General features: G+C 41.6%; 1 protein-coding gene across 3 annotated transcripts in view; it reads left to right on the forward strand.

The window, feature by feature from the left end:
- Positions 1 to 18,855, forward strand: part of STN1 (STN1 subunit of CST complex) — a 45,797-nt gene extending 26,942 nt beyond the window's left edge. For 2 of the 3 annotated variants that reach the window (XM_065639538.1, XM_065639539.1), the window contains 6 exons: positions 301 to 462; positions 1,752 to 1,863; positions 2,610 to 2,772; positions 9,457 to 9,579; positions 10,179 to 10,251; positions 14,543 to 18,855. In XM_065639538.1, the coding sequence (XP_065495610.1) occupies positions 301 to 462; positions 1,752 to 1,863; positions 2,610 to 2,772; positions 9,457 to 9,579; positions 10,179 to 10,251; positions 14,543 to 14,700 (791 nt within the window). In that variant the 3' untranslated portion in view covers positions 14,701 to 18,855. The remainder of the gene's footprint in view (positions 1 to 300; positions 463 to 1,751; positions 1,864 to 2,609; positions 2,773 to 9,456; positions 9,580 to 10,178; positions 10,252 to 14,542) is intronic. The other variant, XR_010606498.1, reaches the window with a different exon arrangement.
- The last annotated feature ends 8,637 nt before the right edge of the window (positions 18,856 to 27,492 follow it).

The following is a 27,492-nucleotide window of genomic DNA, read 5'->3' on the forward strand; positions in this document are numbered from 1 at the left end:
AAAAATTACAGAACCCATTTCAAATTAATGTTTCAATTTTGCAACCCATCTATGGCATTTTCAGTGGTCAGTCCATATCTCTTCCCTTTTACACTTTTCCCAGGTAAACTATTTAAATAAATGTAATACTGCAGATTAACTTTGTCACCCAGATGTTTTGCTACCCAGGACACATGGTACCTTGGGCTTTACCCCTTTTTTTAGCAATATGACTCCTGTGATGCTTAGGTGTTTGGATGAATGCAGAAGGACAGTCATCATGGCCTTAATGCCTGATCTCCTTTCCCCCACTTCTTACAGGTCGTCCAAGCACACCCAGCAGTCTCACTGTGCTTGAACAGATGAAGAAACTCCAAGAAATGGTGAGCCAGAAAACCAAACTGGAGATTGGGGATGTTGTCAGGGTCAGAGGACAGATCCGAACCTACAGGCAACGAAGAGAAATTCAGGCTTTGTGTTTTTGTGAGTGTTATGGACATATGGACATTATGTGATATATGGAACTTTGTTGTCTGAATTTGAGAGAAGACTTAAGCTGGATGTAATTCATTGAATAATTTCCACTTTATTTTCTGGCTTCTCATTTTTCTAAAGAGATATTCATCTGTATGTCTTTATTTCGATTTTAGCAGTATAAGGTTAGAAAACTACTTAATATGTGGGATTAGATTGCCTGTAAATGAGGCATTCCTGGAAAATCTCTAAAACATTACTAGCATGCATACAGGAATGCTATGCAAATATTGTGGTTGAGTATCTGTGAGAGTGGCTTGCTCTTCAGTTTTCTTTGTGTTGAACAGCCAAAGCCCATGGGAAGGGAGTTGGTCACCTTTTATATCACACTTCATCCAGAGCATCAGCTGCTTTGGAGAAACAGCTGCTGTTTGCTGTAGTCTGTATAATCCGTGCCATAGGTAGGCAGCAGCGTGTGGGACATTGTGGCACTGAAGCCCAGGTTCTCCTAAATTCCCTGACTCTTCAGAATGACTGAGAATTGTTCCTCATCTTCAGTCTTTTGGGCACAGATCTGCACACAGGTGCTGCTCCTATAACTGAAGCTCTTTGGGTAGCAGGGTTCTGCAGTCCACTGCTTAAACATTAGCAGCTTCCAGTGACATAACTTCTTCTCTCCTCCATGTCTGTGCTGTTGTGTAGGAGTTGGTTTTCCCCAGGGAGATCTTTCAGAGACAATACTGAAATTATTCCTTTGGTGGAGGGAAGCCAATATTTCTAAAACCCTGTGTGGCTCAGATAAAAAGTCTGTAGATTTTTTCAGCTCTAGCTAAAATCTGAGATGGGATTCAACCCTCCTTTCCAGACAGAAGATTTATGAATATATAACCCATTTAGGGGCTGGTAATAATACCATTGTTTCATTAAAGGAGAGACGCAATTCAAATAGCCTCTAAATTGCTTTTACTTTGGTCCAAATAAAGCTCCTTACTATGTGTTAATTTCATCTATAAAGATAAAGACTGCTGAAAGGTAAAATAGAGATAACAAATACTGGTTAAATAAGTTGTCAGATAAAAGCATAATCTACAATGCACCACGACAGGTCATTTACCTCCTTGTAAGCTGTAAAAGCAGGAATGGCCTTTGTGGTTTTGTTTTTATAAAAACAACAGTGAACAAAATTTGCCAATTTAATACTGGTCTGGGAAGCTCTGTTGTGCTGCCTCAGGTATGCTTGCTTACAAGATTAGTACTGCAGTTCTGGCCAAGTGTGTGTGTTCTCTTTGCTGCTCCAGATAAAGTGGATGATCCTGTGTGTGATGTTCAGATTTCAAGAATGCTGGAGCTCCCATGTCTCTATAGAGAAGTTTATGATAAACCTTTCCAAGGCCTTGAGGAGGGACAGAGGTAAGTGCAGTATCCAGACTGGTCTTGGGGCAAAGTGTGGGATTTTATTATTGTGTATTGTATATTGTAATAACTGTGGAGAGAGACTCTGCACAAACATACAGTAGCAGCCTGCTTTTCTCCCAAATAATTGGTGATTCATACAGATGAGATACCTGTCCGTAATCTGAGAAAAGAAATATGATGCTCAACTGAAGTGAATATTAGGAAGGTAGTAAAATACTGTGTACGGACCTCTTGCACCTAGTGAAGAAAGCTGGGATTTGGAGCAAGATTTGGGGTTGAGGTCAACATATTAGATGGAGGCATGTCCTTGCTTGATTTTGTTTTATATGTAAGGATATGGAGCTATTCCATCAAAATGCTCTCAACTTCTGCTGCCTGTGTCATTGTCAAATTGCAGATACATAACCTCAATAAACTGGGTCAAACAGCCATTCCTGTATTCAGCTTAAGGGTAGCTGGATGCTTTTTGGCAGGTCTGATGCACGTAGTGTGGTTTCAGAGACAGCAGATCTTCAGTCATTTGCTGTAACAGTGTTGTGTTTTCAAGAGGAACAGTTGGAGGTTTATTACCTATAAAAATGGTGTGTTTTAATTAAGGGTTTAAATTCACGTTCTTTAGGGACAGTGAAATACCTTTTGACCTTTGAAAACCAGTCTAGCAGGCTAACTTTACATAATTGTTCTAAAAAATGTTAGTAGTATATTTCTCGCCTTTTGACATGTTCTTTGTATCCTTGTAGTGGCCTGGAGGGTCAGAATTTCTCAATCAATATGCTGTATGAGAAAGTGAAAGGCTTTCTATTAGAAAACAAAATTCAGACCTTTTACCAACAGGAGTTGGAAACAATTGATACTCTGGTGTCGCTGGCTGCTGTGCATCTACCCAGTCCCAGCTGTCAGGAGGTGAGTGAATGTGATTGTTTCAAGTTTTTAGTGGGGGGAAATAATACCTTGTACTTTTTTAAAGCATAAACAACCAGATAAGAGACTGGTGCCTTCAGACGATTCGAAAACCACGAATGCTTTGGCTTTATGCATGAATTAGTTACAGAGCTTGAGGAAACCTTGTCAGTTAGGACATACAAAACTGGACTGAAGAAAGCCGTATGAGAAGGGTAATCTTGTATTAGAGCTGAGTAACCGTACAGTCTGCAACAGGCACTAACTTATTTAGAACTGTAAAGAGTGGCGGTATGACAAGGGAGAACTCTTTAAGGTGTTCGAGTGGCTTGGAACAGATGTTTGAGATCCTGAATTCGATCAGGAGAAGGGAGCACTAAGTCTCTGTCTCATTTCTCATTTTAAACCCAACGTATTGCTAGAGATGGAGCTTTCAAAAGGAGATTATAATGAATGGATGAATAGTGCTCCCTGCTACATGTTTCTCATGTTGGAAATCCCTTGTTGTGAAAGGCTATAATTGAAAGGATCAGAAGGTGGGATTTAATTGAAATTAGTTTACATGCAATTATGTGTAACCAAACTGCTAAGAAACTTTCCAGTGAGACAGCATGCTCTTGATCAACTGTGGAATGGAAAACAGAACAAAAAAATCCATTTTGTAAAATGGCTTTATATTAGTCAGTGTTATTTGGATAAATGACAAACCAGATTCTGAACTGGTGTGAAGTGGTAAATTTCTGGAAAAGTGTATGGCTTTTACCGTGTTACCAATGGCAACGGAAACTTAAACTAGAGTGTAGTGACTCATTTATTTACTTTTTGGTTTTCTGTAGAGAAATAAATCCATGGCAGTAATTTTCACTACCTGATTCTGATATGCACTGTAAGTTAAGTGCTATGTTATATTAATATCTGACATTTGTTTAATTCTTAAAAAAACCCCAACATAAAACCAGTCCCTTGTAGATGTGGTTAAACAATAACGAAAAGTAGCTCTATTCTTGGCCTTCTTGAACTGCTTCTGATAGCTGCTTCTAGATAGCTGTTCATTTTATTTTTATTAAAGGCATTTTTGTTGTTTGCTTAAAGCAAGCATGGATATAAACAATAACAGGAGCTACTCTCATTTTTGAAAAGTTTTATACTAGAATATCCAACATGGAACAGGATATTTTTTCCCAGCTAGCTAGAACAGTATTAAAAGTTCCTAAACACTTTACATTAAAGGAAGCTAAACTCGTTGTGACTAATACTGGCAACTTTCATCTTTGAAGTTTCAGCATTTTTAGAAAGATCAAGATGCAAAGAAATGTAGAAAGATCAAGACTTGCAACGCCGTTTAAAGTAGGAACTCGTGAAGAGCAAACATTAAAAGGGGCAAAAAAAAAAAGCCAACAAAAAAATCAAACCAACGAGAACAATGTAGCCTCCGTGTTGCTAGCAGGCATGAGGAGCTATCATAATAATTAATAGTTGCTCCTGACCCTGATGCAAAGGTGTGAGTATATGTCCCAGGAATTTGGGCACACAGATGCTTATTTAGAAATTGCAGTTCTCCCTATTGCCCTTTGGTATTAATTCCTTGCAAAGAGGCTTATATATTTTTGCATAAGAAAGAACCTGCAGTTGTCAAGTGACCTGAATGCCTTGAGAGGAGCGCCTGGTGCTCTGGAAATGCATTTCATTGTTCCTCTGCTCTTAAAGGCGTCATTTCTCATGGTGGGCAAAGGGTCAAGTACCCAGCTTGATCCACAAAATTAAGTGTAATAGATCTGATTTCTGTCCCTCCTCTTTTCTTTTCCCCTCTGTAGTCTTCTGGTTTGCATTGCTCTCAAACCAAAAGGATAAAGGATGCTGCTAATGTGGAGCAATGGTATTTCATGCCTATTTGGCAAGACAGGAGATAGATGAGTGGACCAAACTAATTAGGCCATGCCACAGTATACACACTTGTTCACTTCATGCACTTCTCCTGGATGTGAAAGGATGAGTTGTTTGGATGTATAAGTGTTTTTTTTTTTACCCTGATTCCAGTGTTCTAGAGGCACAGTTGCTGTTAAACTCTTTTCTTGCCTCTCCCTTCCTTTCCCTGTGATCCTAGGAGATGTAGTGCGCCCCCTTCATCTCTTTCCCAACTCTTAAAGTACTTGCACAGTGTTCATCATAGTGGGAGGGCATCTGCCTATGGAATATTTTCTGCAGGGAGGTGGTGAGCTGCTGTGGAGTCACTGACAGTGGAATGGAGCAGGGAGTGAAGATGGAAGGAGGTAGCTGGGATAGCTTGAGGTAGGCAGTATCTCTCTTTTCCTTCTCATGATTACCGTACCTGAGCCTTGTCCACATCTCGTACGTGCCTTACAACACCTGGTTCTAGTCGTAATGGCTCCCCAGCAGTGCAGTCATCTGGCTCTCCAGAGTAAATTTCCCTCTAGTAGGTGCACATGGCAGAACTCACATCATGTCCTCTGCTCAGACAAAAACTAGGGAGCATTTAATTTTATAGTTTACAGAGGGTGGGTAAGAGGATTGGAAGGCTTGGTGGTTTTAAAAATAATCGAAAAATTAACAAATCTCTTAGAATTTTTGAAACCAGTGGAGCTTTATTTCACATAACCTTAAAACAACTTTTGAGCCTGGAGGGGTGTACCACAAGAAAGACTACAAGCAAAAAAAACCAAAAAAAGTAATCTTGTGCTTAGAGAACATAAAGGGTGTACTTGCTGGACTTAGTCAACTATGTTTGGCAAATAGACAACCCTTTGCTTCCTTTTTTAAAGAAAACTACATGTGAACTTGATCTATCCAGTTTCTCAACTCAATTAAATACGACTTGCAACCAGCCAGTCTTGATTAACCATTTTTATGTGCTTCTTCCATGCATAAGCTATAGTGTGTGCTATTTTAGTGTTAGCATCCTGGTTTGTGTATGTCACCAGGTTGGACATGTAACCTGCGTTGTGCTTTCCTGGCTCTGCTGTTTGTACTTCTCTTGATTTTAGTACTATCTCGAGGTTGGCAATGGCAAGTAGTTAAAGCATGGAGTTTTACAGTGTTATTCATACTTACTGTATATACCCTGTACATCGTACTGTAGGTATAACATAGTGCATTATACATTCTTTATGTTATGTGCTTGTCTTCCTTCCTCTGGAGGAAGATTCACTGCTACTTTAAACATCTGTGTTGCAAAGCTTATTATAGGACTTCAGGACTGACATGTCCAGAATGACTATTACTAAAATTGTCACCTGTCTAAGCCAAGGATTAAACATTGCATGAGAAATTGCAAAGGGCAATTCCATGGGTAGAATCACGTGTGTGGTTATACCAGGAAACTTTAACACCATCAGAGTGTGTTGTGATTCATAATGAGCCAAAGGTTACATACTTTCAGTGCTTTGAACAGACTGACTAATTCCTGTACCACTTCATTCTTTGACCTATTATTGATTGTACAGAGAGTTTGTCTTGTTTAAAGATCTGAGAATAACTGGCTGCACAGCATCAGCCCACTAAGCTGTGTGAGATCCCCTCAGATGGAATATATTGATTAAAATATCAACTTAATTCTGGAGACATGGATTCTTCTGTTGGCTTTGCTACAGAGTCCTTGACGGGTCTTGGGAGGGAGGGTAGTGATGTTAAAATTGTTATTTAATAGCTGCTTTGCTCTCAGAGTTGGGGGGTATGTGTTTTGTGAAAGTGATGAATGATTTTTGGATGCTCCTGTGTTTGGATGTACAACTTCATTTATCTGAAAAGGAACTGATCTGGGAGAAGGAGGGGACACCTGTTGTCAGCACTTCAGGGAACCCAAAATTGTGCACCCTGAAACTAAGGCATGCCAAAGGGGGCACTTTGCAAAACGAGGTGTGAACATTGTGAGAGGTAAATTCAAAATACAGTTTCAAATGTTGCTGGTGCTTTGGATCAGCAATTAAACTACTTAATATCTGCACTTCTCAGATGAAAAGCTTTGTAAAAGTGAGGTAATGGTAATAAGCTGTGACTCAGGAGGAACTATGTTAGCAGCTACAATACATCTTTGTAACTGTTGAAGTACTAGCATTTTTCAATCTCTTCCTGAAATAAAAGCAGGGATGTGAAATCTCATAGGATTTCATAGTCTTAGATTTCTTCTCTCTGTGTATAGCTCCACGTTCAGTCCCCTGCAGATTTCTGCTCAGTAGACTAAATCACAAGCTCGGGTGTACATTGGCTCTGAGCAGGGTGGGGGATCCAGCTCCAGAGGAAATGAGGGCCTGGTTTTGCTTAAAAGAAAGTGATAGGGTATTGGGAAGAAGTGCTATTGACTTAGGAGTTTGCAGGATGAAATGCTGGAGATATTTTGGGTGGACCAGATGAACAGATTTAAGTCATTTTAGATTGTATTTACAAAGAAACTCCTGGGTTATTGCTTTACTTGGAGGGATGGAGAGGAGAAAGCATGTTCTAGAGCACACTGGGAAAAAAACCCAAACTTTTCCTGTCATGTCAGGATAGTATTAAAACCCCTGAAGAGGGCAGGAGCCCTCATTTGCTCTTTGGAAACAGTCCTTCTGCCATGGAGCCCTTTCCCTTGGACTCTGCAGCACGTATGAGAGGGTGCTGATATGTAGCAGCTGTTTACTTATTTTCTTGCTCCCCAGCCTGTCTCTGCCTTTGCTCTGTCAGTGCCTTGACTTGCATTCTTAGTGATTCTGTTTCAGTATCCATCCAGGCTGAGCTGTGTGTCAGCTCACACAGACTCTGTTTTTAATTATCTCCCTTTTCTGACGGGATCTCAGCGTAAAGCCAAACTGAATAATTATTGTGCTGTTTTGGAGATATTTTTATCTTTTTTTTCTCCCCAAATGTTTGCTTTCACATTAAAAATTGATCAGAGTCTTGAGGTGGTTGCTTTGCTAGCAGTTTCTTAGATTCTTGAGAATTTATTACTGCCTTTGACTAAGAGGCAAAGTCTCTATTTTATTCGTGACTATGAGCGTGTGCTCTTCCATGAGCAAGTATTCACTCTTCACTTAACCCTTCCTGCTACGTTTTATGTTTGTTTCTTCACTTCATCAGAAGAGGCACTATGAAGAGAAATATGTTAGTGGTATTAATGCTATGACTGGAATGGTGTCCAGACGTGTGATCAAGTTTGTAGTTAGAAGCAGCATTATCCAAACTGACATAGCTGTGGTGGACAGCGGAGCAGACAAATGTTCAGGCACTGAAGTCCTTCAGTCTGGAACAGAAGGAGAAAACTGAACTGAGAAGAATACCCATTTGTTCTATGTTAATGATCTTGAAGAACTATTAGGCAATTATTTTTTACTGTTTATTTGAGAAGAAAAGGGTAGATAGCTGTTGTGGGACAGAGAGAGGGAGGGATGTGATGATGGCGTGTTGAAATATTGAGGGTTAGCTGGAGGAAGGGGATGGAGAAACTTGCGGTGCATGCTAACGCTAATGTCCCTATTGGATCTCTCAACTATTCCCAGTTAGGCGCATCAGCTTCCAGGCTCAGAGGCAGTCGAGTTTCACTTGAGACTTGCAAATGGATTGATAGAATGTTTTGTGAAAAGATAATCTTTTATTGGTAATGTGGTGTCTGTTTCACAAATTCATGTGAATTAATTCTGGTACGTGGTGGTTGCCTGTTTCACTCCTAAGCCTTCTGTGAGTGCCTCTGGTGAGTGAGTATGTGAAGTGATATGTGAAGTCTGATACTTTTGTTCAGGACAGGACGGGAGCATTTATAGTGATAGCTGAAGAAATGGCTTGGCAAATCTTGCTTCGGTTGCTCTGGTGTGGTTCTACTTATCACATGTTGGTTTGTGGGAAGCAGTTTAGCTCTATCCCCAAAGAAAACCACAGGGAGCACAGTGTACTCCCAACAGATGAGGAAACAGCAATTGGGGAAATGGAGCAGTCTGTGTAGATAAATGGGAGGTTGAAGGACATAGTAGGACAGATGGAGATAGAGAAGAGTAAGTTTGCTCTTATCTGTCCATAATTTTTCCTCTCCTTTGTTCCCTTATCTCATATACCAGTCTTAATTTCTTGCATGCTCTTTATCCTTTCATTTCATCAGGCTGTGGAGAAATTCTGGAGAGCATGACCAGAATGTGTGTAAAAATTTGGAAACGAAGGGGAGAAGAAACAAATCCTGTTCTTGCCAGTGTCCTCCTTTTCCTTGGACACTTCCTCAGTTTCAAATCAGCAGATGGAAATTCAATCCCCAGCACTTGGATTCCTCCTGAGTATTACCTTACAAAGCTTTGATCTGCCTATCTTCCTACCCTTATTATCAGGAAAACTCTGAATATGAGCGAAGCTTCATTAGCTAAACAGCCAAATGCTCTGCTAGCACCACAAGCCTGTTCCAAGAGAACGTTCTCAGTACATAATCAAATAGCTGCTAAATACAAAGGCAGCAGTTAGGAGATTGTGGTTCCTTAAGAAAAGCACAAGCTTGTGGTGTGTGGTTTGCTTTTTTGTTTGTTCATTTTTTTAAAGCTCAGGGATGTTAGTTAGTTCATACATAACAGATATGGTTTGTGAATTACTAAATAAAGAAAAAAGTGTAACAAAATCACCTCAAGTCCCCTTGCTTTTGAAATCAACTGGAGCTTTTGCTGGTAACTTAGTGGAGCTGAGATTTCTCACCATCTGCTTCATTCCTTTCTTCCCATCCAGGTGAAGTCAAAAAATTACTCCAGTTCCAAAAGGATTCACAGTGTTTTTAAGGAAGCAATAAGGATGCTGCAAGAAAAAGGGGTGGTTTTCCAGAAACCTAGTAGCTCCAAGGACCTATACCATGTAAGGAACTGAGCTGTAGTTGCAACAAGTTCAGGGGTATGACTTTCATAGCCAGTAGAAACAGTAGTAGTGTTTCAGAAATAATAGAATTGTTTCAGAAAGAGAAGCTGGACATCCAAGTGCTGCTTATCTGCAGCTTATTTCACAGTTGCTTTTGCCTCTGTATCACCCACTGAGTTGTTCTCTTTGTAACTCAGCACCAGACTGAAGCACTGCTGCAGTTCCAAGTGCAGTTTGTGTTCACTGGGTTGCCAAACTGTGAGCTGAGGCAGCTGAGCACACAAGCCTGGGACCTGGAATGGTTCTCTTTATCGGTGTGGATTGAAACTTGTTGTGCTGCTGAGTTGGTTGCCGTCTTTTGGGTTGAATTCTGGTATATCATGTTCTTCACCTAAACCAGGTATGCTGCTAATAGTACTAAAAATAATAACTGAAGATTTAACATTCGTTATTAATCTTGGAGGCAGTATATAATGTGGACTGTAGTTATGACAGTGTTAGTTTAGAATGCATCATGGCTTTGGATTGCTTTTCAACGGCTGTGCCATTTGCTGTGAAATAGACTGCTATAAATTGCCAGTTTCTTCTGTTTTCTCCAGGTGACTGACCATGATAAGGAGCTGCTTAAAGTGACCCTTGATGTGATTAAAGAAGACTGTCGAAAACCCAGGCGTAAGTAGCAGTGTGATCAGGGCTCCTATGAGCTGATGCTGATTTATTGATGACAATATCTCCTCCTGCTGCTGGATTACATATGCTTCTTGTCGTTACCCTTGAAGTCAGAGCTAAGTTGGTGGTGCAGCTAATCACTATATTTAAAGCAGGAGTGCAAGGGCAGCTTCCTGTGAGCAGGGAGAGAGAAAGAGCAGGTGTGCCCAGCAGGAAACAAACCTCTCGGATCTGAAACAAGTAGCCATTATTTTAGATTTGTATCTTTTAAGAATACTTAGTTTTTGGGAGGAACCAAGTGTGATGAAGTTAGGTCAGCACCTGGCAGCTGTTGCTTTGCGCTTTGAATAAGTAGCAAATCTTGCTAGTTCAGTTTCTACAGGGGAGTTAACACAAAAGTGACCCTGCAGAAAGGTGAAATCCCCGCCTACATTAAGTCAACAATAAAATTTACTTAAGTCATTAGGATATTCTCTGTAGATTTTAAGCTCAGGTAGAGCTCAGGTGGTTGTCCTTTTCAGGTAGGGACTTCAGTCTAATAAAATCCACTTCTTTTCAGCTAATGTATCTCACGTGGCTTCTGAGTTATCCCTGTCCCTCAAGCCTGTTGTGTCATATTGCCATAGTGATAGCTTGTACTTGACTTGAATGTCTGCTAATTACACAGGTACATTGCTACAGAGTTTCTTTCAATCCATTGGGCAGAATGTGTCAGCAGGGATCACTTGCTGCTGGAGAGCAGCTATTTGTGGGATAGAATACACTCTAGTACAGAATAAATGACTGACTAGAACATAAGGCATATAATCTTAAATTGCTCATATCCTTATACTGTCATAACTACAGTAGTGCTCGTAAGACCTGGTATGTGATGGTTATCCTGAAAAAAGGCTATGTGAAGTAGTATTATTTTTGAGTTTTCAACTGGCTACCTTAAGCAGTGGTACAATTGTAGATAAGGTTTGTAGGTGGAGGTGAGAGTTCTGTGTCTTTGTTGGATGGAGGGAGTGGATGTTACTCGGCATGCAGGTGAAGATGGGCTCATTTGCCCAAGGCTGTTTCAGTGCTGCAAGTTACCGTAGCACATTGTTTTATTGTCTTTTATCCAATTAACAAATACAAATATATCTGTAAAAAGACAAATCATTCCTCTACTTATTTTATACACCATCTAGTTCTGCTGGGAACCTTTTTTTTTTTTTTTAAATATATATAATCGTGCCACTATAAAGACCAGAACCTGTATACAGTTGACAGAGGGCACTGAGCAACTGCCTGGTGTTTAACTGCCCTCTGGTAAAGTACCCTCAGTTCTCCATGAGAGATTGCGAAGTTATTTCTCCCGGACAGGAGGAGTCAGCAACAGAGAGAAACTCATAGATCGGTCACAGAAAAGACTCTGAAGAGTCCTGAGCCCCCAAAGCCATATTTTCCACACCGAGCAGGTTAAAAATAGCAACTGCTTTACAAAGCCTCTTGTTCTCCTTGAAGATTTCCATCTACTTAGTTTCCTGTTGTAAAGAGGACAATTTCCAGGTCAGTGTCTCTTTCTCTGCTAGTCTTCAGAAGGACATTTTCAGTATCCTGGTCACTGGTAATAGAAGATTTTGAGAAGGAAAGCCAGGAAGCTTTTGTCAAAACCAAAAGGGAGCTGCAGATATTTTATTGTCAGTGAGTGATGCAAGAGCACAGAGCTCGATGTAGCTGTCGGACCCCCTCTGCTGGTGGGCTGGCAGTCACCCGCTTGGCCTTGACTGGTGAGCAGGCTCCTAGTCAGAAAATAAGAACATGCTAATACCTCAAGGGCTTTTACCTGTTTGTTGCAAGAGATTCCTACCCATTTTCATTCAAGAGTAACATTAATCTTCCATGACAGGAAGACCGATTTGTGATAAACCAAACACTTCTCTCCAATGAGTTACTTCTCTGCCAGTTTTGAAGACAATGCCTCACCCCATTGCTTTAGTTGTGACACATTCTCAGGCCCAACCCAGTTGCCTGGAACTATTGTACAAATGAAGAAGTCCTCAGAGTGCCTAGTTTGAACTTAGCGAACCCTGATCTGTAATAGGCCTACGTGACAATGCTAGTCCTTGCCTCCAGTTGTAATTCCCAACAGCCTGATCTTAAATGCTTCCTTGTGAGGCCACTGTAGATCTATCTAGAGGCTTAAGACAGGAAGAAAAGGATGACATTTTGACTCTAGACTGAACTGCAAAATGGTAGGCTTGGTCCAGATTTGTTTTCTGGTTTTCGTTTGTTTGTGGGGTTTTTTGGTTGGTGGGTTTTTTTTGTTTGAGGACTTTGTTTGTTTGTTTTTTGTTTCATTTTGACAAATTTGGTCTGGTTTTAGGCTTAGATGAGGCTAATAGTAGAGAGGAAAAGAACCAAAACCCCTTGAAGTTAATTTTAATAAGTCAAAATGGACCCTGTGTGAGAGATCCACAGTGGGCAAATGGTAGTTGTTTTTTAGCTGTCCTCTCTGATACTGGTAGTCAAGCAAGGCAGTTAACCCCAGCTTGGTTTACTTCAGCTGGTGAACAAAAGCTAGAACCCAGTATTCTCTCAAAGCTGGTCTGTAGACTAGGAGTGTTTCTGGGTTACTTAATGATTATACACACCTGCAGCTACCCCAAAATGCCATTTTCTACCAGCATCTAGGAGGAAAGTATGTATTGTACTGTGGGGTAACACCTGAGTCACTAATCTAATTCATTGAGACTTAAGCTATGTTACCATAGATCAGGGATGGGCAGTTTGACCTTCTTATGACAAACCTATGACTAATGCAAAATGCAGCTACCCACTTTGTTTGCAACAACAGTCACTATGGCCAGGTGGAGAAGGCATTGTTCTGTTCTCTGCACTTACCTAGAGTGGCGGATGCATTTTTGGCTACCAGCAACAAAGGTCTTTCATCATGCTGGATCACTGACTCAAAAGAAATATCTTTGCCTGAATCACAGGCTAATAGGAATTAGGCTGCACTGTTTGTTTGCACTGCCTCCTATCTACCAGTGACTTTTCTCAGCAGCCTCTCAGGCAGTTCTGGGGCTCAGCTGATTCTAGAGTAGAGACTGGCATAAATAAAAACAAAGGCAGCAACAACAAAAATACAGGGACCTCCCTGGCGCATGGCAGTTTCTCAGTGCCCTCATCAAACTTATATCATGTGAGCTGAGGGCTGAGGATGAGGAAGGTCATTTGTGCTGATGTCTCACTTATGCTAGTTTTCCATTGTTAGCCATGGAGGACAAATGAATCTGTTGTGGAATTCAGCACTTGGGGAGACTGGGAGCCTGCAGCACAGACGATTAGTGGGTTTGCAGTGTCTGTTGGGGAAAATGTTGACTGAGGCAGCTGAGCTTCAAATAATGGCTCCAGCAGGCACACAGTAGCTGTATGCAGCACTGCAGCCACTAAGGACCTTTGTCTCTGGGTTGCCCTCTAGGATTCTGTTCTCTTATACATATTCAGGGTTCATTCCTCTTAAAAAAAGATAAAATTTGGTACTGAAATTCTGTGACTTTCTACTCTTATAATTGCCTGAGTAATCTGAAGGACTAGGAAAAATTTCTTCACGGAAAAGGTTGTAAAGCAGTGGAACAGGCTGCTCGGGGGTGTGGTTGAGTCACCAACCCTAAAGGTGTTTAAAAGACATATAGATGAGGTTCTTAGGGACATGGTTTAGTGCCAGAGTTAGGTTAAGGTTGGACTAGATGATCTTGAGTGTCTCTTCCAGCCAAAATGATTCTGTGATTCTAGGTGCAGGGATTGGATTGCATTGCTAGGTGAATGAAAGTTGCACTGTAGCAGTTTTTCCACAAGATGCCAGCATTGGGCAGGCAGTTACAGGTCCTGGCCGCGGACCTTCTTTCTGTTATGGCCATTTTTGAAGTTGAGTGTGAGCAAAAGGATTTTAATTTGGTTTCTTCTGCAGTTGCAGAGACTGGATGGCTTGCATAAGTGTACAGTTGAGGTACTCTTATTAACCTCGTCATCAGGTTGTACTGAATGAGCCCTGTATATTAGAGTTTGCAAGACTGATTATCTTTTACCATCGTTACTCATTACAGCCCTGACACTTATCAGAAAAGTCAGTTGATAATTGGGGAACTGTAGGCACGGACTGTATCTCTGAATACATGCTTCTCTGCTTTAGTACCTAGGACATTCTTCCTCTGTGACAGCTGTGGTTTTTTTCATGACTAATTTGGATTATAATAGTTAAAAAGAGACAGTGAGACTGAAGTCTTTCCTCTATACCTGACTGCATTTTCCTCTTTTTCTGCAGATGCTGAAAAAGGCTGCCATTTCCTTCATATCTTGAGTTGTGTTCAGCAGAGCTACAACCCCTCTCTGGCTGAAGTGGTGATGCACCGTGTCTTGGAACTGCTGGAGAGTAACAGTGATGTTGTCAGCACTATGGAGGGATATTATGTGGCATTTTAAAGAGAGACGATAAGATACAATTATTCTGGCCCATTCAGGATAAAGGAGAGAAGGAGAGGTTGAGTGACCCTGAAAAGCTGCTATTATCTGGTCTGATCTACATGAGGAAAAAAAAGTACATTCTGATTCTCCAAATGCTACTTTTGTCCAGCTCCAGAGAAGTTGTCTAAGTGCTTGTTTTAATATTCTTGCTGACTTCCTCTCTATTCCTAGTGAAAATTGTGTCAAACTGATTCTGAACATCCTAATGTAGCAGGGGTGCTGGAAAAGAAGCTGGGCTGTTTCTCTGCAGTAAGGTGTGACATGGCCATCCTCACATTTACATCCAGTGAGTCCTTAAGAAAAGTCACTGCTAAAGAGGGCTATTTAGAGCAGTGATCATGTCAGAACTTCTTTTTCTGGCTTAAAGACTGATCTTGTGGTCTCTCCATATGGTAATAGCTGTGTATCTTTCTTTTTATGTGTACTTTATAACAGTTAGAGAAAGGACATGCAGGATAATAGCTAGAGAAAAGGCCATGGAGGCAAACAATCAAAAGATTTGCCTGTCCTTCCTGGCAGTGTTGGTGTACCTGTGTCTGTAAATATGTATTCCTGAAAGTGCCCAACCTTCCCGCTACTAAAGCAGTCCTCACCTTTCTCGGAAAACTAATATTCAGAAATGGGGTCCTGCATCACACCCATCCTGCTACCTTGCCCACTGCTTGTCAAGCATGTCTGGATTCCCCTGGCTACCGCGTGTGCTACTGATGTGTATTGTGGATTCTGTTCAGGCCAGAATTCTCAAATCACCCTTTATTTTTAAGTTGCTTTCTACATCACAAATGGTAAAACATAGATCAAGTGCTTTGCAAAAGAAAATACGAAAGCCAGGAAGACCCACTGTAAGCTCCATGCTCCCTGTTGCCTTTTGTGTCTTCTATGCCTTGTCACGTTTGGGGAAAAATACTATCCGTATCTGCTTGAAGAGGAACACAAGACATTGATGAAATAACATTGGCCTAAAGAAGGTTACCGTGCAAGATGTTTAATTTGGAATAATCAGAACTCTGTTATAAGTCACAGTTCAAAGCCCAGAACTGTTCACTATTTATCCTCAGAGAGGGCTTGCTGCTGCAGGGGCTTGTCTGTTTAATTTATTTGTTTAATTAGTGGTGTGAAGGCGAGACCTTTAACTTGAAAAGAGTAGAAAGGATTCAATGTAGCCTTCCTCTTGCCTCTGCACCTTCTCTGTAGCAGCTGAAACAGCAGACTCCCAGGAGGCAGATGTAATAGTAAAGCCCTATAAGGATTGACATAGCAGGGAAAAATAAACCATATGCATGAGGAAAGCCAGTGAGTAGCCCCATGTGTGCCAGGTCTCTGGTTTATTGTTGTATTATATGCCTCATTCCAAGCCCTGGCTGCAGTGAGATATAGGCTAAGAGAAGGGCATGACAAAATATTTGGCATTTGCATTCAGAGGCCTGTGGAAAACTCTGGCCTTAAAGAGATGGTGTGTTTATCCATAGTGGAAAGCTATGTATGAATCATTTTTTTGCTGTAAATTCTGTACTTGCTGCAGGGCTCAATAGTTGGTTTCCCTGCAGGCTGCCCTACTCCTGGTGTTGCTGCTCTGTTTTGAGTTGGGTACCTTCTAGTCAGGTTTTAATATGGGCCTGAACAGGTGCTGAAAGGATGTACCTGTGCAGAAGGAAATAAAAGAGGAAAGGATTAAAAAAGAATTGCAGAAGTCCTCCTCCTGCTCCCCTCCCTGAATGTCTCTTGAAAGCAGGGAAAGCAGTCCAGATTCTGAGTGAAGTGGCACTGAGGGGAATCGTAACTTTAATTTATGCCTACAAAAAGGTCTGGTTGGCCACAGGGGTGATTTGCTTCTCAGATTCCTGCTCTGATTACAGATCAGTTTGAAGCGATGCTTAAAGACGAAGGCTGTCTATGGGAAAAGTAGTTTGGAATATTGATTCCTAAATTCAGACTCACTTCAGGAGTTAACCATACGTTACTGCTTGATTATGGGCAAGTTGCCTACTTGGCATGAATTTGAAGATATTTTAAAGGAAAGTATGTGGTGTCTTGGACCATATGGAAGAGCATGGCAACTAATTTAAAAGAACACTGCTAGCTCAGTGAGACAGGTGATCTTCTCTCTTAGGTTAGGAGAGAGGCAGATTTTGATTCTCCTGAGGGTGTCAGCTAAGTGTGTGGACTGGATGAGTTTTGGGAGAGAGCTGCAGCAGCTGCGTCTTGGAGGAAAATATAGTCTGGAGTTTGTATTGTTCTTTAGGGCCTCTTTAAAATAAATTAATACTAAAATAGGATTATATCTTTGTCCTTTGCAGCTTGGATAGTCGTACACACAGCATCCAATGTTTTCTGTTGCCTTCAACTTGGATGCTGCCTTACCAGTGTTTTAGATGCATTTCTGTGTGTAGAATCTGCCTAACACCCCTGGACACCTACTTTCTATGCATTGGAGGTTGATGCAAACACAAAGTTTCTTCCCTTTCTGTTCTGCCCCTGTTGCAGTTTAAAAGCACTTGATCAACTGTGAAGTGTCAGAGATGAGGGGAGCAGAATTAATCTCAAGAAAGATGGGTAAGTGACTCTGGAAAGAATGTGTCCTTGGAAGTGTTTCAGCCGGTCCTTGCTGGCGATGCTGGACTCTTGTGATTGAGGGTGCATCCTGTTGAAGATTGCTCCCTAGTAACAGCAAAAAGGGATTTTTCTCATTTGAATTAACTCAGGAAAATATGAATGAACACAAAGGAGCCTACAGTTTTTACAAGAGTGAAAGGTTAAAGTAAAATTAATGGAGAAGCCTACATTTAAGTTACACTAATTCTGAAAAACTGTACAGACTAGTTGTGCCTTAAGCTTGCGTGCTTTATTTTTTCCACAGTAGCCACTAAACACAGGCTAACACTTACTCTAGTGCATTCCCTCTCTTGTACCTACAGGGAATACCATATGCATACGCCTGTGCAGAAGTACCCCAGCCAGCCGTGGGAGCACAGAGCGCACTGTGGGTTGATTTACCCATTTACTCAGTATCTCTACAGTGTGTTTCTGTGACAGCAGTCTAGACATATGCATAGTAGTATAAGTCACCTTTATGTAAGTCTAACTACACACACTAGGGCTTTTACTGCTAATAAACTGTCTCTCTGTTTAAAGATCATATCCTTAACCAAGAGAGTCATATCATGCACACTTGTTAAAATTCTTGGACTTAGACCACACCTACACAATATTGTGCAGAACATTCAGTGAAAGCGTGCTTTCTTGTTTTGTTTAATTTGAAAACTCATTAGGCAATACAATTACTACTGATTTGTTAAAGGACTTCGAAGGTGGCACTTTAACGTAAAACTGACAAGTGAGAATTCATGTTGTACGACTGCTTCATGGCCAGTTCCAGTTTCCATAGAAACAGTTACAGCAGTAAAGGCAGGTAAGTAAAATGGAGTTCTTAAAAGCGGTCAGCATTTTTGTGTTACATTAAAAAGGTATGCTTCCATAGAAACGCAGCGCCTGAGAACAAAAATTACCAGAGAATCTTAGTTTTCTGTTCTAGTAAAATGTAAGGTGATTGCTTTTCTGGTGAGGAAATGAAGGAACAATTCTACCTTCAGTCCCTGCCATCTGCTTAGGTGAGAGAAGAGATGAGGTTGCTTCATGCCTCAGTTTCCCTCCTTTGTAAATTGGGGATAATACAGCTCCCCGTGTAGGGCATAAGCCTCAATTTTCCTTTATGTTAGTCATTAAAAGCTCTTGAGATCTATTGGTGGGAGCTGTTAGTGAAGAACTCTGTGAAAGTGGATGAATGGATAGATGCTGGAATGGGACTTAGTTCTAGTCCAAGCCCCTTTTTGCTCATAGCTTTATCTTTCTCTGCCTCTCTTTCCATGCATATTGCTTTGCACACCTTGTCTTTTCACTCTCCAGGTTCTATGAGGTAATGATGGTCTCCCTGGTTTTATTTGTACCAAATATTTTTCCTGGAATCATGTTTCCTCTTATGACTTCTTAAATGACCTCTTAGAAATCCAGATAAATGAGTTTTGAGTGTTCTTGTTCTCAAATCTTTGGATTATAAATTTGTACCCGTGAGGGTATGTATTTTACACAAGCTACCTGGCAAATGAAGCTCTTCTTGCAAAGTAATAAATGAAAAATTTAAAGACTGGCTACTTGACTGAAAGCTGTTATTTTTTTTTTTATTTCTCCATACTTGTGTATTCCAGTGATGAACACCATAAATAGAAGGAGTTGCTAATTCATTATTCAGAATGAAAATTTATCCACGAGCAGACAGTGAGGCATGGAGCCACATGGAGAATTACGAGACAAAGTACTGAAAATCTGCTTGTCAAAGAAATGCAGCTTGGTTTACATTTACAGTAAGCAAATCCTATGGGGAAAAGATGTGCCTAGCAAAGGTTTCTATCTTTATACTTACCTCTAAGTGGGAAAGGAGCAAGTTCAGATCCCACGGGCAACCTTCCTGTCAGTGCACTGCTATGTTTTTTATTGCAGTCTTTCAGCGTAGTCTCCAGACCTCCTGCCCCAACCCTACAGGCTCGCGAGCAAATGAAAGTTCAGCCGCAGAGACAAAAGAATAGTTATAATAATTGGTTACCATCCTCCAGGAGCCCCAGCATTACAGAAACATTTTTGTGGATGTTCGTTGGCAGCGGGGAAATGCTGAGCCAGGGATCTTGGGTTTCATTCCCAGCAATATGCCCCGTCAGGCACAGAGGCTTTCCCCCTAATTTCTTTCATCTATTTCTGCTCTACACTCTCTCCTCTAACTGTCATTTCTCAGGCCCTTCATTTCATTCACCATCTCATGGTTCATCTCTGCACCACGAATCCTGGCCAAACCTCCTTCCTCTGCTTGGTTCCCTTTTTCTTTCCTAACTCCAAATATCCTTGTCATCGTCTGGCAATTGAAAGCTTCAGTAGAATCCTGTTGCCTGACGGAGCTGGCATTGTTCACAGCCCGTTTGGATTCCAGCAGGCTGTGCTTCACCCTTGTCTAGGCATCAGAAGAGGCAGATATCATCCAGTTCACTCTTGAGCTGTCTTCCCCATGTAGTTTGCAGCAGGAAAGAGCTGCAATTTCAGGAAAACACCACTTTTTCCACTCCACCCTCCCAAAGACCCAGGAGCACCCTCAGAGATTCTAGTGGTGGGTTTTTTTGCAGGTATCCAATTACGAAAGAAATATAATTAAAAAATAAAACACTTGTCTCTTGCCCAAACCTGAGCAAGCACAAGTCACACCCTGACAGAAGCTATCTGCCTCTCCCTGCCACTTGCAGGTCCCTGCAGATTTCATTGCAGACGTGGTCTGTAAAATTCACGTGCACTTTTAGTTTGTGCGTCTGCTAGTTAGTGTGTCCCCTTGTAGCCTGTTTTTTCTCAGAAAGTGTAATCATACTCTGATGTGGTTTTACTGTGTGTCTGAGTGCTTGTCAACTTCTGTCCTGCCACCCCAAGTGACTTGGTAATCTGTTGACTAGTTAAGAGGGGTGAAGGATGCTGAGCTGTTATGGTATTGAACATTTTTAGAAAATGGATGCACTGATAGAAGATGGAAGCCCAAATTAGTGCCTCCATTGAAGGGAAGGAAGAAGCTCAGTCATACAACATTAGAGAAACCACACAAGACAGTCCCAAGGAACCTGGTTTTGTAACTTCAGTAACCTCAGCCGCCACAAGAAGTGCTTGTTCTGAAATGCTCTTGTAAGAAGTAACTGGACTGTTCTTCCTGAAGTTCGCTCCTAAAGATCATGCCAAGGCAGACATTTGTGATGGAAACTGTCAATCAAACCATTAGAATTTGGTAAAGTTATAGCATCTACATCAGGGTACAAAGTTAAGTAACTGATTGTTAAGAATGTCACCAGCCCATTCCTACTAAGATCTTTTCAGTGTGCAATGGAGGTTATACTAATCTAGTCACAATAACTTACAAGTTGAAACCAGCCCAGCTTAACAAGATTGCCTGAGCATAACATAACCAGGAATTTACTAGTGAAAGAAATAACCTAAAGGAACAATTTTCAGCAAGTGTTGAACAATGTGGTGCCAATTAACCTGGCACAACATGTCCTACAGCTCTTGTTTTAGCTTGCTTTTTGTTATTGATTGGAAGAATGAATGCTCCTTCCCTACCAGCTAGAACTGGAGCTCTCTGCCACCTTGGCCTGTGATGAACGAGTTGAGAATCTACAAGCATGTAAAGGCCAAAACATCTGCTTGTCTTGCTTGAAAACCAGAGGAACGGCTGCAGCTAAGCCACTGCTTCCATAGAAGATTTAGACTGAGACATCTAGTTTCTTCTTCTTTTAAATTTCCCGAAGTTAAAAATAAAACAGACAGGAAAGTCGTCCCACCTCTGCTGTGAACAAGGTAAGACAAATTGCAAATACATGTCGCTGTATAACAGCCAATGGGGTTAAATGTAACACATGCCAAGTCTCTTACTGACCTGGAAAGTTCATGGTTCCTCCCAGGAGTGGAGATCTCATCCAAATATTGCAGTGATATTTGGAAATAGGAGGGAGGAGTCAGTTCCCTCAAATGTTTTGCCCGACAATAGAGTCATGCAAACCCTGCAGGCCTACCTGATTCTAACACATGCTTTTCTTGGCCAGGTACAACAGTGGTAGGGAAATGAAAAGGCTGCTGGGAATTGGGTTTTTCTCCTCTTGCCAAAATTTAAGTAATTGATATTGAGAGTGTAGGACTTGTCCTTGCATGTGTGTAAAACTCTTCTTTGCTGTAATGTCCACAAAAAGCCCCAGAGCTGTAACAAGCCAGCTGGTGTTCTCAAACTACTGCCCCCATGCTGACTGATACTCTCTCATTGTTTTCTTCCTTCACCTTGTCTTCTTTTCCCCAATAAAGTCTCTGGCACTTAAGTCCTGGTTCAAAGTAGTTATAGTCTCTCTCTTTGTCCTTCTGTGAATAGAGTGATCCCAGACTAGCATAACAGGAGCAAACTGATACAGAGAGGAGTTTTTGTTGGTACTCTGAACGTAGGAAAGGGTGAGAAATACAGAAGAAGCTGAGAGAGGAGGATTTAGCACAAAGATGTTTGAAATTAGTCCTTTTGAAAAAGGCTAAGCAATAATTACCTAATGATGCTTTAGACATCTGTTTCAGAACAGGCAGCAGGTGTTACATATAATGAAACCAAGAACTTGTACTATTTTATTTTCTGCAATTAGAGAGCAGGGGAGGAAATGAGGGCAGGAAAAAATGGAGTAAGAGAACATTTATCATAAACAGCTGGGCACATTTATATAGAGCACAGTAATATTTATATGCTTTTCCTCTGCCTTCCTGATGCTATCCTTTAATAGTTCCTCTGTTCTGCAGGGTATTTTGTCTTTTCTAAAACACCAATCCCTTAGATGCTCCAAGTTAGATGCTAAAGTAAGAGTTGGCCAAAAAAATGCCTTTGAGGATCAAAAAGTTAAGACCAATGTAATTGTCACCGAGATGCTGTTACTGACTGACAGCAGCGGTCCTGAAGAAGAAGCTGCCTGTGGTTCGTGGGTGGTCTCTGTGTGCCCCAGTCACTAGTGCAGTGCCTGAGAAAGGCTCCTGTTAGTGAAATGGTCTCTAGGGTTGCATTCCTGGTGCTGGATGGCCATGGCTTAAAACATGCCTGGATCCAAATAAATGCCTGGAATTACATGGATGGTGTGTCCACTGCTCCAAGCTGAAAAGCACACCTGCACCAGGCCCTGCTAGAGAAAACATAGCTTCACTTTCCACAAGAAATTCTCTGGTTTGGGCTGATCTCATTCCTTTCTCCAAGCAATAAACGTCCTACAGAGCATTTGGTTTTCCAAGCATCTCCACTACTGCCTTACAAAGTCTGATCTGGTAATGACTGGGGAAAAATAAATACTATTTGTGTCTATCTGTGGGGTGATGTTGCTGCTGAGGAGGTCCAAAAGTGCTCCTCCTAAAGAAGTCTCTCTGCTGGGAAAACCACTTTGCTTTTGCCTGAAGGTAACCTAAAAAAAAAAAAAAAAAAAAAAATCAAAACAATCAATGCACTCTACTACTGAGTGGTAGGGATTGCATGTTACAGATTTCTCCTTACAGCGTTGAGCTTGTGCTTTTTTCATTCATAGTCTAGCTGCAGTTCCATGACTAACTTTGCATAAGCTTTCATTGATGCATTTTTATAATTCACAGTCCATCAGTCAAATGTTTTTTTTAGTTTGCGTATTGGCAGATAAACTCTTTTACTTTCTCTAGGGGATGTGCAGACAAATAAAATTACTGTTTGGTTCCAGGAGAGATTGAATGAGTGAAAATAATGAACACAGAAATTCAAGTTTTAAAGGGCTTGGTGGAAATTTTAAATCTGTTAATACAGAGGACTTGGTGTCCATGTAGATACTTAGAGATAACATGGGAAGAAAATGCAAAGAAAGATGACTTCTACCTAGATTGACTTTATTTGTAACAATTCTGCATTTTCAGTAATGGGTTGCCAAGTTTTTTGCAGAGGTTGAGGGAGAAGCCAGTCTCAAAGTATGCTATTTTGAGAGCAGTGAGACCAACCGAAGTCAGGAATAGAATCCAAGAAGCAACCTGGGGAATCCTAATCTCAGACCTGTGATCAGTTTGATAAACTTCAGCCGTCTCAAAGGTAAGCCTGACATTTATATAATACATAAAGTGTGGTTTGGACTTGCTTTGTTTTATCTTTTTATTTTAACAATGTCAACAGATATCTACAAAGCCTTCATAACAATGGAGAAGTACAAGGTGTACGTGGATGAAAAACAGTCTGCAATTTTCTGCTAGTACCCTAAACAGAGCACACAGTGCACATACTGCGGTTGGAAATCCTTCATCCACAACTTTGGTTAGTAAGGACTGAAAAATAATGTTAGTCATGAAAGGGTTAAATTGTAAGCTAACTGCTTCAAGAAAAATATAATCTATAATTTAAGTCAAGAGGGCAAAGCAGCTCTTTCATAATGTAAGTAAAAGCTGTTATGCCATTGGGAAAGCATGTACACTGTTAGCAGGGGGAATGATTATTCTGCTTTTTCCATTATACCAGATTGCAGATGGGCTGATAAAGTGGCACTCTCTGGTGAGGGGCTGGAAGGGGAAGGGGCATGCTGCTGTGCTGGGGTGGGGGCTGCTCTGCCAGGATTGCAGATGGTTCCTTCAGCTCCCTTCTACCACATTAGCTGGGCCTATTTATCTCCAGAGTGAATTTTATTTGAAAAGCAGTAATTTCCCAAGAAGACAAAAAGCAATTTGCTTCTAAAAAATAGGAAAAAAAGATCACGTCTTGCTTTGTGTTCCAGAGTTTGAGATTTGAATGCCAGACGGGCTCTACTATTCTTGTCGCTCCTATCAAAAGACGTGTACGTTGAAACCCTGAAGTGGAAGGACTGCATGGAAAGCAGCCCTTTTAAGAAGCTGAGGTTTTGTACGTACAGAAGCTGAGATGGGAGTGTAACAAAGGCTCTGTGTTGTGCTGTTACACATCAGAGCCAAAAAAACCCTAAGGAGCACATCTCCAGTACCATGTCTAGCAGATTATGCATGCAGCTCTAGTTGCCAGTAATGAGTTGTGCGTCTGATCTGTCATGCACAGCACGGAAACACTCTCCTTCCCACAAGGGGCTGAGCTCATGGGGAACTTTGCTTCCCCCCAAGGGTGCTGAGCACCATTGGGGCCTCTCCTGGCTAATAGGAGAGGAAAATGCTGTGTTCAACCTGGCCGCCCAGCCCTGGCAAACAGGAAAAAAACCCAAACAAACAACACACCAACAAAAAAAACCCCAACACAAAACCAAGGAAGAAAGGTCATCTTTAAAAGCAACTCAAGCCACTAAAGACAGGGCTGCTTTAATATTCAGAGGGCTTTACTTATCTACAGTGATATGCCATGAATTAATAAGAGGCATCAGAAATGGCCCTAATGGAGCACAGAAAAGTCTGCCCCTTGTTTTATTTTCTCACTGGTTTCATGATCCAAGTGTTTTCAATTTACAACTCAAATGCTTATTTACAAAAAATTTGCCAGCATGACAAAGTCCTCTGGAAATACAAAAAGTCAAGTAATGCTGCAGCTCTGAGAACATCGCATACAGGTTCTGTCATGCATCAGCTTTTGCTATAATTGGAGCACAGTCTGGGTTGCCAGGCTGTAGCTGTATTAGATCTGTGAGGCTAATGTGATTACCTGTTTTGTCAAAAAAAAAAAGAAAAATAAATTCTTTGCCAATACCTACCTAGCAATTGAGTAGAAAAGAAAGCTTTTTAAATAGCTGGTTTATCTTAGTCTTCAGAAGTCTGAATTTCTCAGGGTATTCCTCAGGTGAATTTTATTGGAAGCATGAGTCCACAAAGGTGAATTATTAAATCAGCTGTTGATATTAATATATGTGTTAAAACTTTTAATAATAGCAGTGATATTGCCCTGTGATAAGACTTCAGTAATGGAGTCTTTAAGAAAAAAAAAAATATAAATACCAGGAGACTTAGGATTAAAATCCCTAAAGTTAGGCATTTTCCTACAAATTTGTGGTGCCTTGGCCTGTGTGTTCATGGTCCTCATCAGGTACAGGCTCTTCTGCACATGGGGTCCATCACCCAGCAAACCCACTGTGCTCTTTGCTACATACTCAGTCTTTTTCTTGTTCTGTCCCAGCAGTAAGAGCCCGGCTCTCCAGCACAAGGCTGGGAAGTGCTGTCAGCTTAATTTTCCCAGCTGCTGCCTAAGAGAGGAGCAGATTTTCACAAGCCTGCAGCATAATAACGGGTTTCAGTTATTTTTCTGCCAGTCTTGCAATAGTCTGGGATCGGACTCCCACTAGACTGGGTGTTGTGCATATTTTAAAAGAACAATCCATGCCCCTAGCAACATACATTTTTCCTATGTAGCTGGAGGGATGCAGCAAACAAACAGGGAGAGCAGAAGGTGGCGGTGAGCACAAAACCAGCAGATAACAGAGGAGGAAGGGAGCCAGAGCTGAACAAGGGCTGGGCAGGTTTCACAGATGGAAAGGGTTGGCCAGAGAGGTGGAGAATCAAGTTGTCTTGAACAGAGGAAAGGTCAAATGGTGGACCAGATGCCATCAAAGTACAGGGTAGACACCAAGGGAGCACAAAGTCCAAGGCACCAGTCTCAGGTTTAACTGAAAATAGCGGCTACTTCCTTAGAAGAGCAGATAAGAAGAATACCATTAAAAGATGCCAGTTAGTAAGAATGTCAGGAAGGATGGGGCAGAGTGTGTGGAGAATGATGTATTTTGTCTCTTTCCCTCACAATGAAATGTTTTGAAAGCTGATTTAAAACAAACCCTGAGTGTTTTTAATGGTGGAGAGGAACTTTCATTTTCTTTTTGGACAGAGCGATAGGAGAAGGGGATGGAATGTGTGATATATATTGATAATGGCTCACAAGGAAGAGGCATCCAATAACCAAAAGAGTAGCCACGCCAGGCATATTTTTATCAATGGGTTATTTGAATATTTACATTTTCAAGGAAGAATTTTCTTTGTTTGCTCTGCACACCAGAGACTTCTTGGCCAGTCTAAACAGAAAAGGTTTCTAATGTAAATAGTTGTTCTGCTGCCTTGTGTCATGCGTGAGGATTAGAGGTGGGAAGTCTCTCAAAGACGAGGGCAGAGAGTGCACTGAAGGAGAAAAGACAAGCCTGAAAAGCGACAACAGAGGTGGGCACATCAGCTGTTCCCCCCTGTCCCCATTACCAAAAGCTGGTCTCACGTATGCCTGCGCACATCCTAGGTGGGATGCCAAGATTTTAGCATTTAATGTCAGTTCACAGGTTTCAGTAAACTGTGTATAGTAGCTGAGGAGGGAGGAGAAGGATGGTTCAGCGCAGCTTTCCCTGGCACTATGCAGCAGGTACCTGGTTCCCACCTGGCAGCAGCCATTAGCCGTGTACTGCTGGTGCTGCTCCTGGTTTTTCTTCTCCTCTAAGCTGCTCATGGAAACCAGCTCTGGACTTCTTCACTTTCGAGTGTCAGCCTTCAGGCTCAACTATCTATGGCTTTGTGACCCTGGTGTCTATCTCATGATCATTGTTGCAGGGCTAATAACTCAGTACCAAAGTTGTGATTCAGAAACTGTGCCTATAGCATGGATGAGGAAATCACATTGATATTGACTGTTCTCACTGTAAATATGGGGCTTTTTTTTTTTTTTTTCTCCAGGAGTTGCAGCCTGTCTACACTCCTGGCCTTGCAGGTTGGCAGCTGTCAGCAGTGCTCTGGAAGATTATTGGAAAATCTGCATGGACTGCTCTTGAAGAGGCTTCAGAGGAATGGGAGATCTTAGCGACTTCAGTTAATTTGGTGAATAGCTAATGAATGTCATGAAATGAGCTGCAGGCTGGAAGATCACACGTGAATTCCCATTTCTGAGGTAACTGCTACATAATCATATGCAAAGTAATGACGCGTTATTGAAAACAACATGAGATTTTTAGGGCGAGCTCTTCTTGAAGTGTGACTGGGGAAGATGACGCTCATTTGTCTATTTGTGTGTATACAAACAGCTGAAATGGGTTTATCGCTCTAAAAGCCCACATGACGGGGAGTCTGTGTGACCTTCCTCCAGCTTTGATCCTTCTGTGCTCCGTGTGGGGTCCCGGGCCGGGGCAGTGCAGATCCCCCAGGGCTGGCCGGCCTTGAGCTCCCAGCCGGAGCCTGGGGGGCTGCGGGCTCAGCCCCCACCGCTGCCGGGTTTCCGCTGTGACCTTGGCCGGGCGG

The sequence above is a fragment of the Caloenas nicobarica genome, chromosome 7 (assembly GCF_036013445.1).
Source record: "Caloenas nicobarica isolate bCalNic1 chromosome 7, bCalNic1.hap1, whole genome shotgun sequence".
Taxonomy (NCBI): Eukaryota; Metazoa; Chordata; class Aves; order Columbiformes; family Columbidae; genus Caloenas; species Caloenas nicobarica.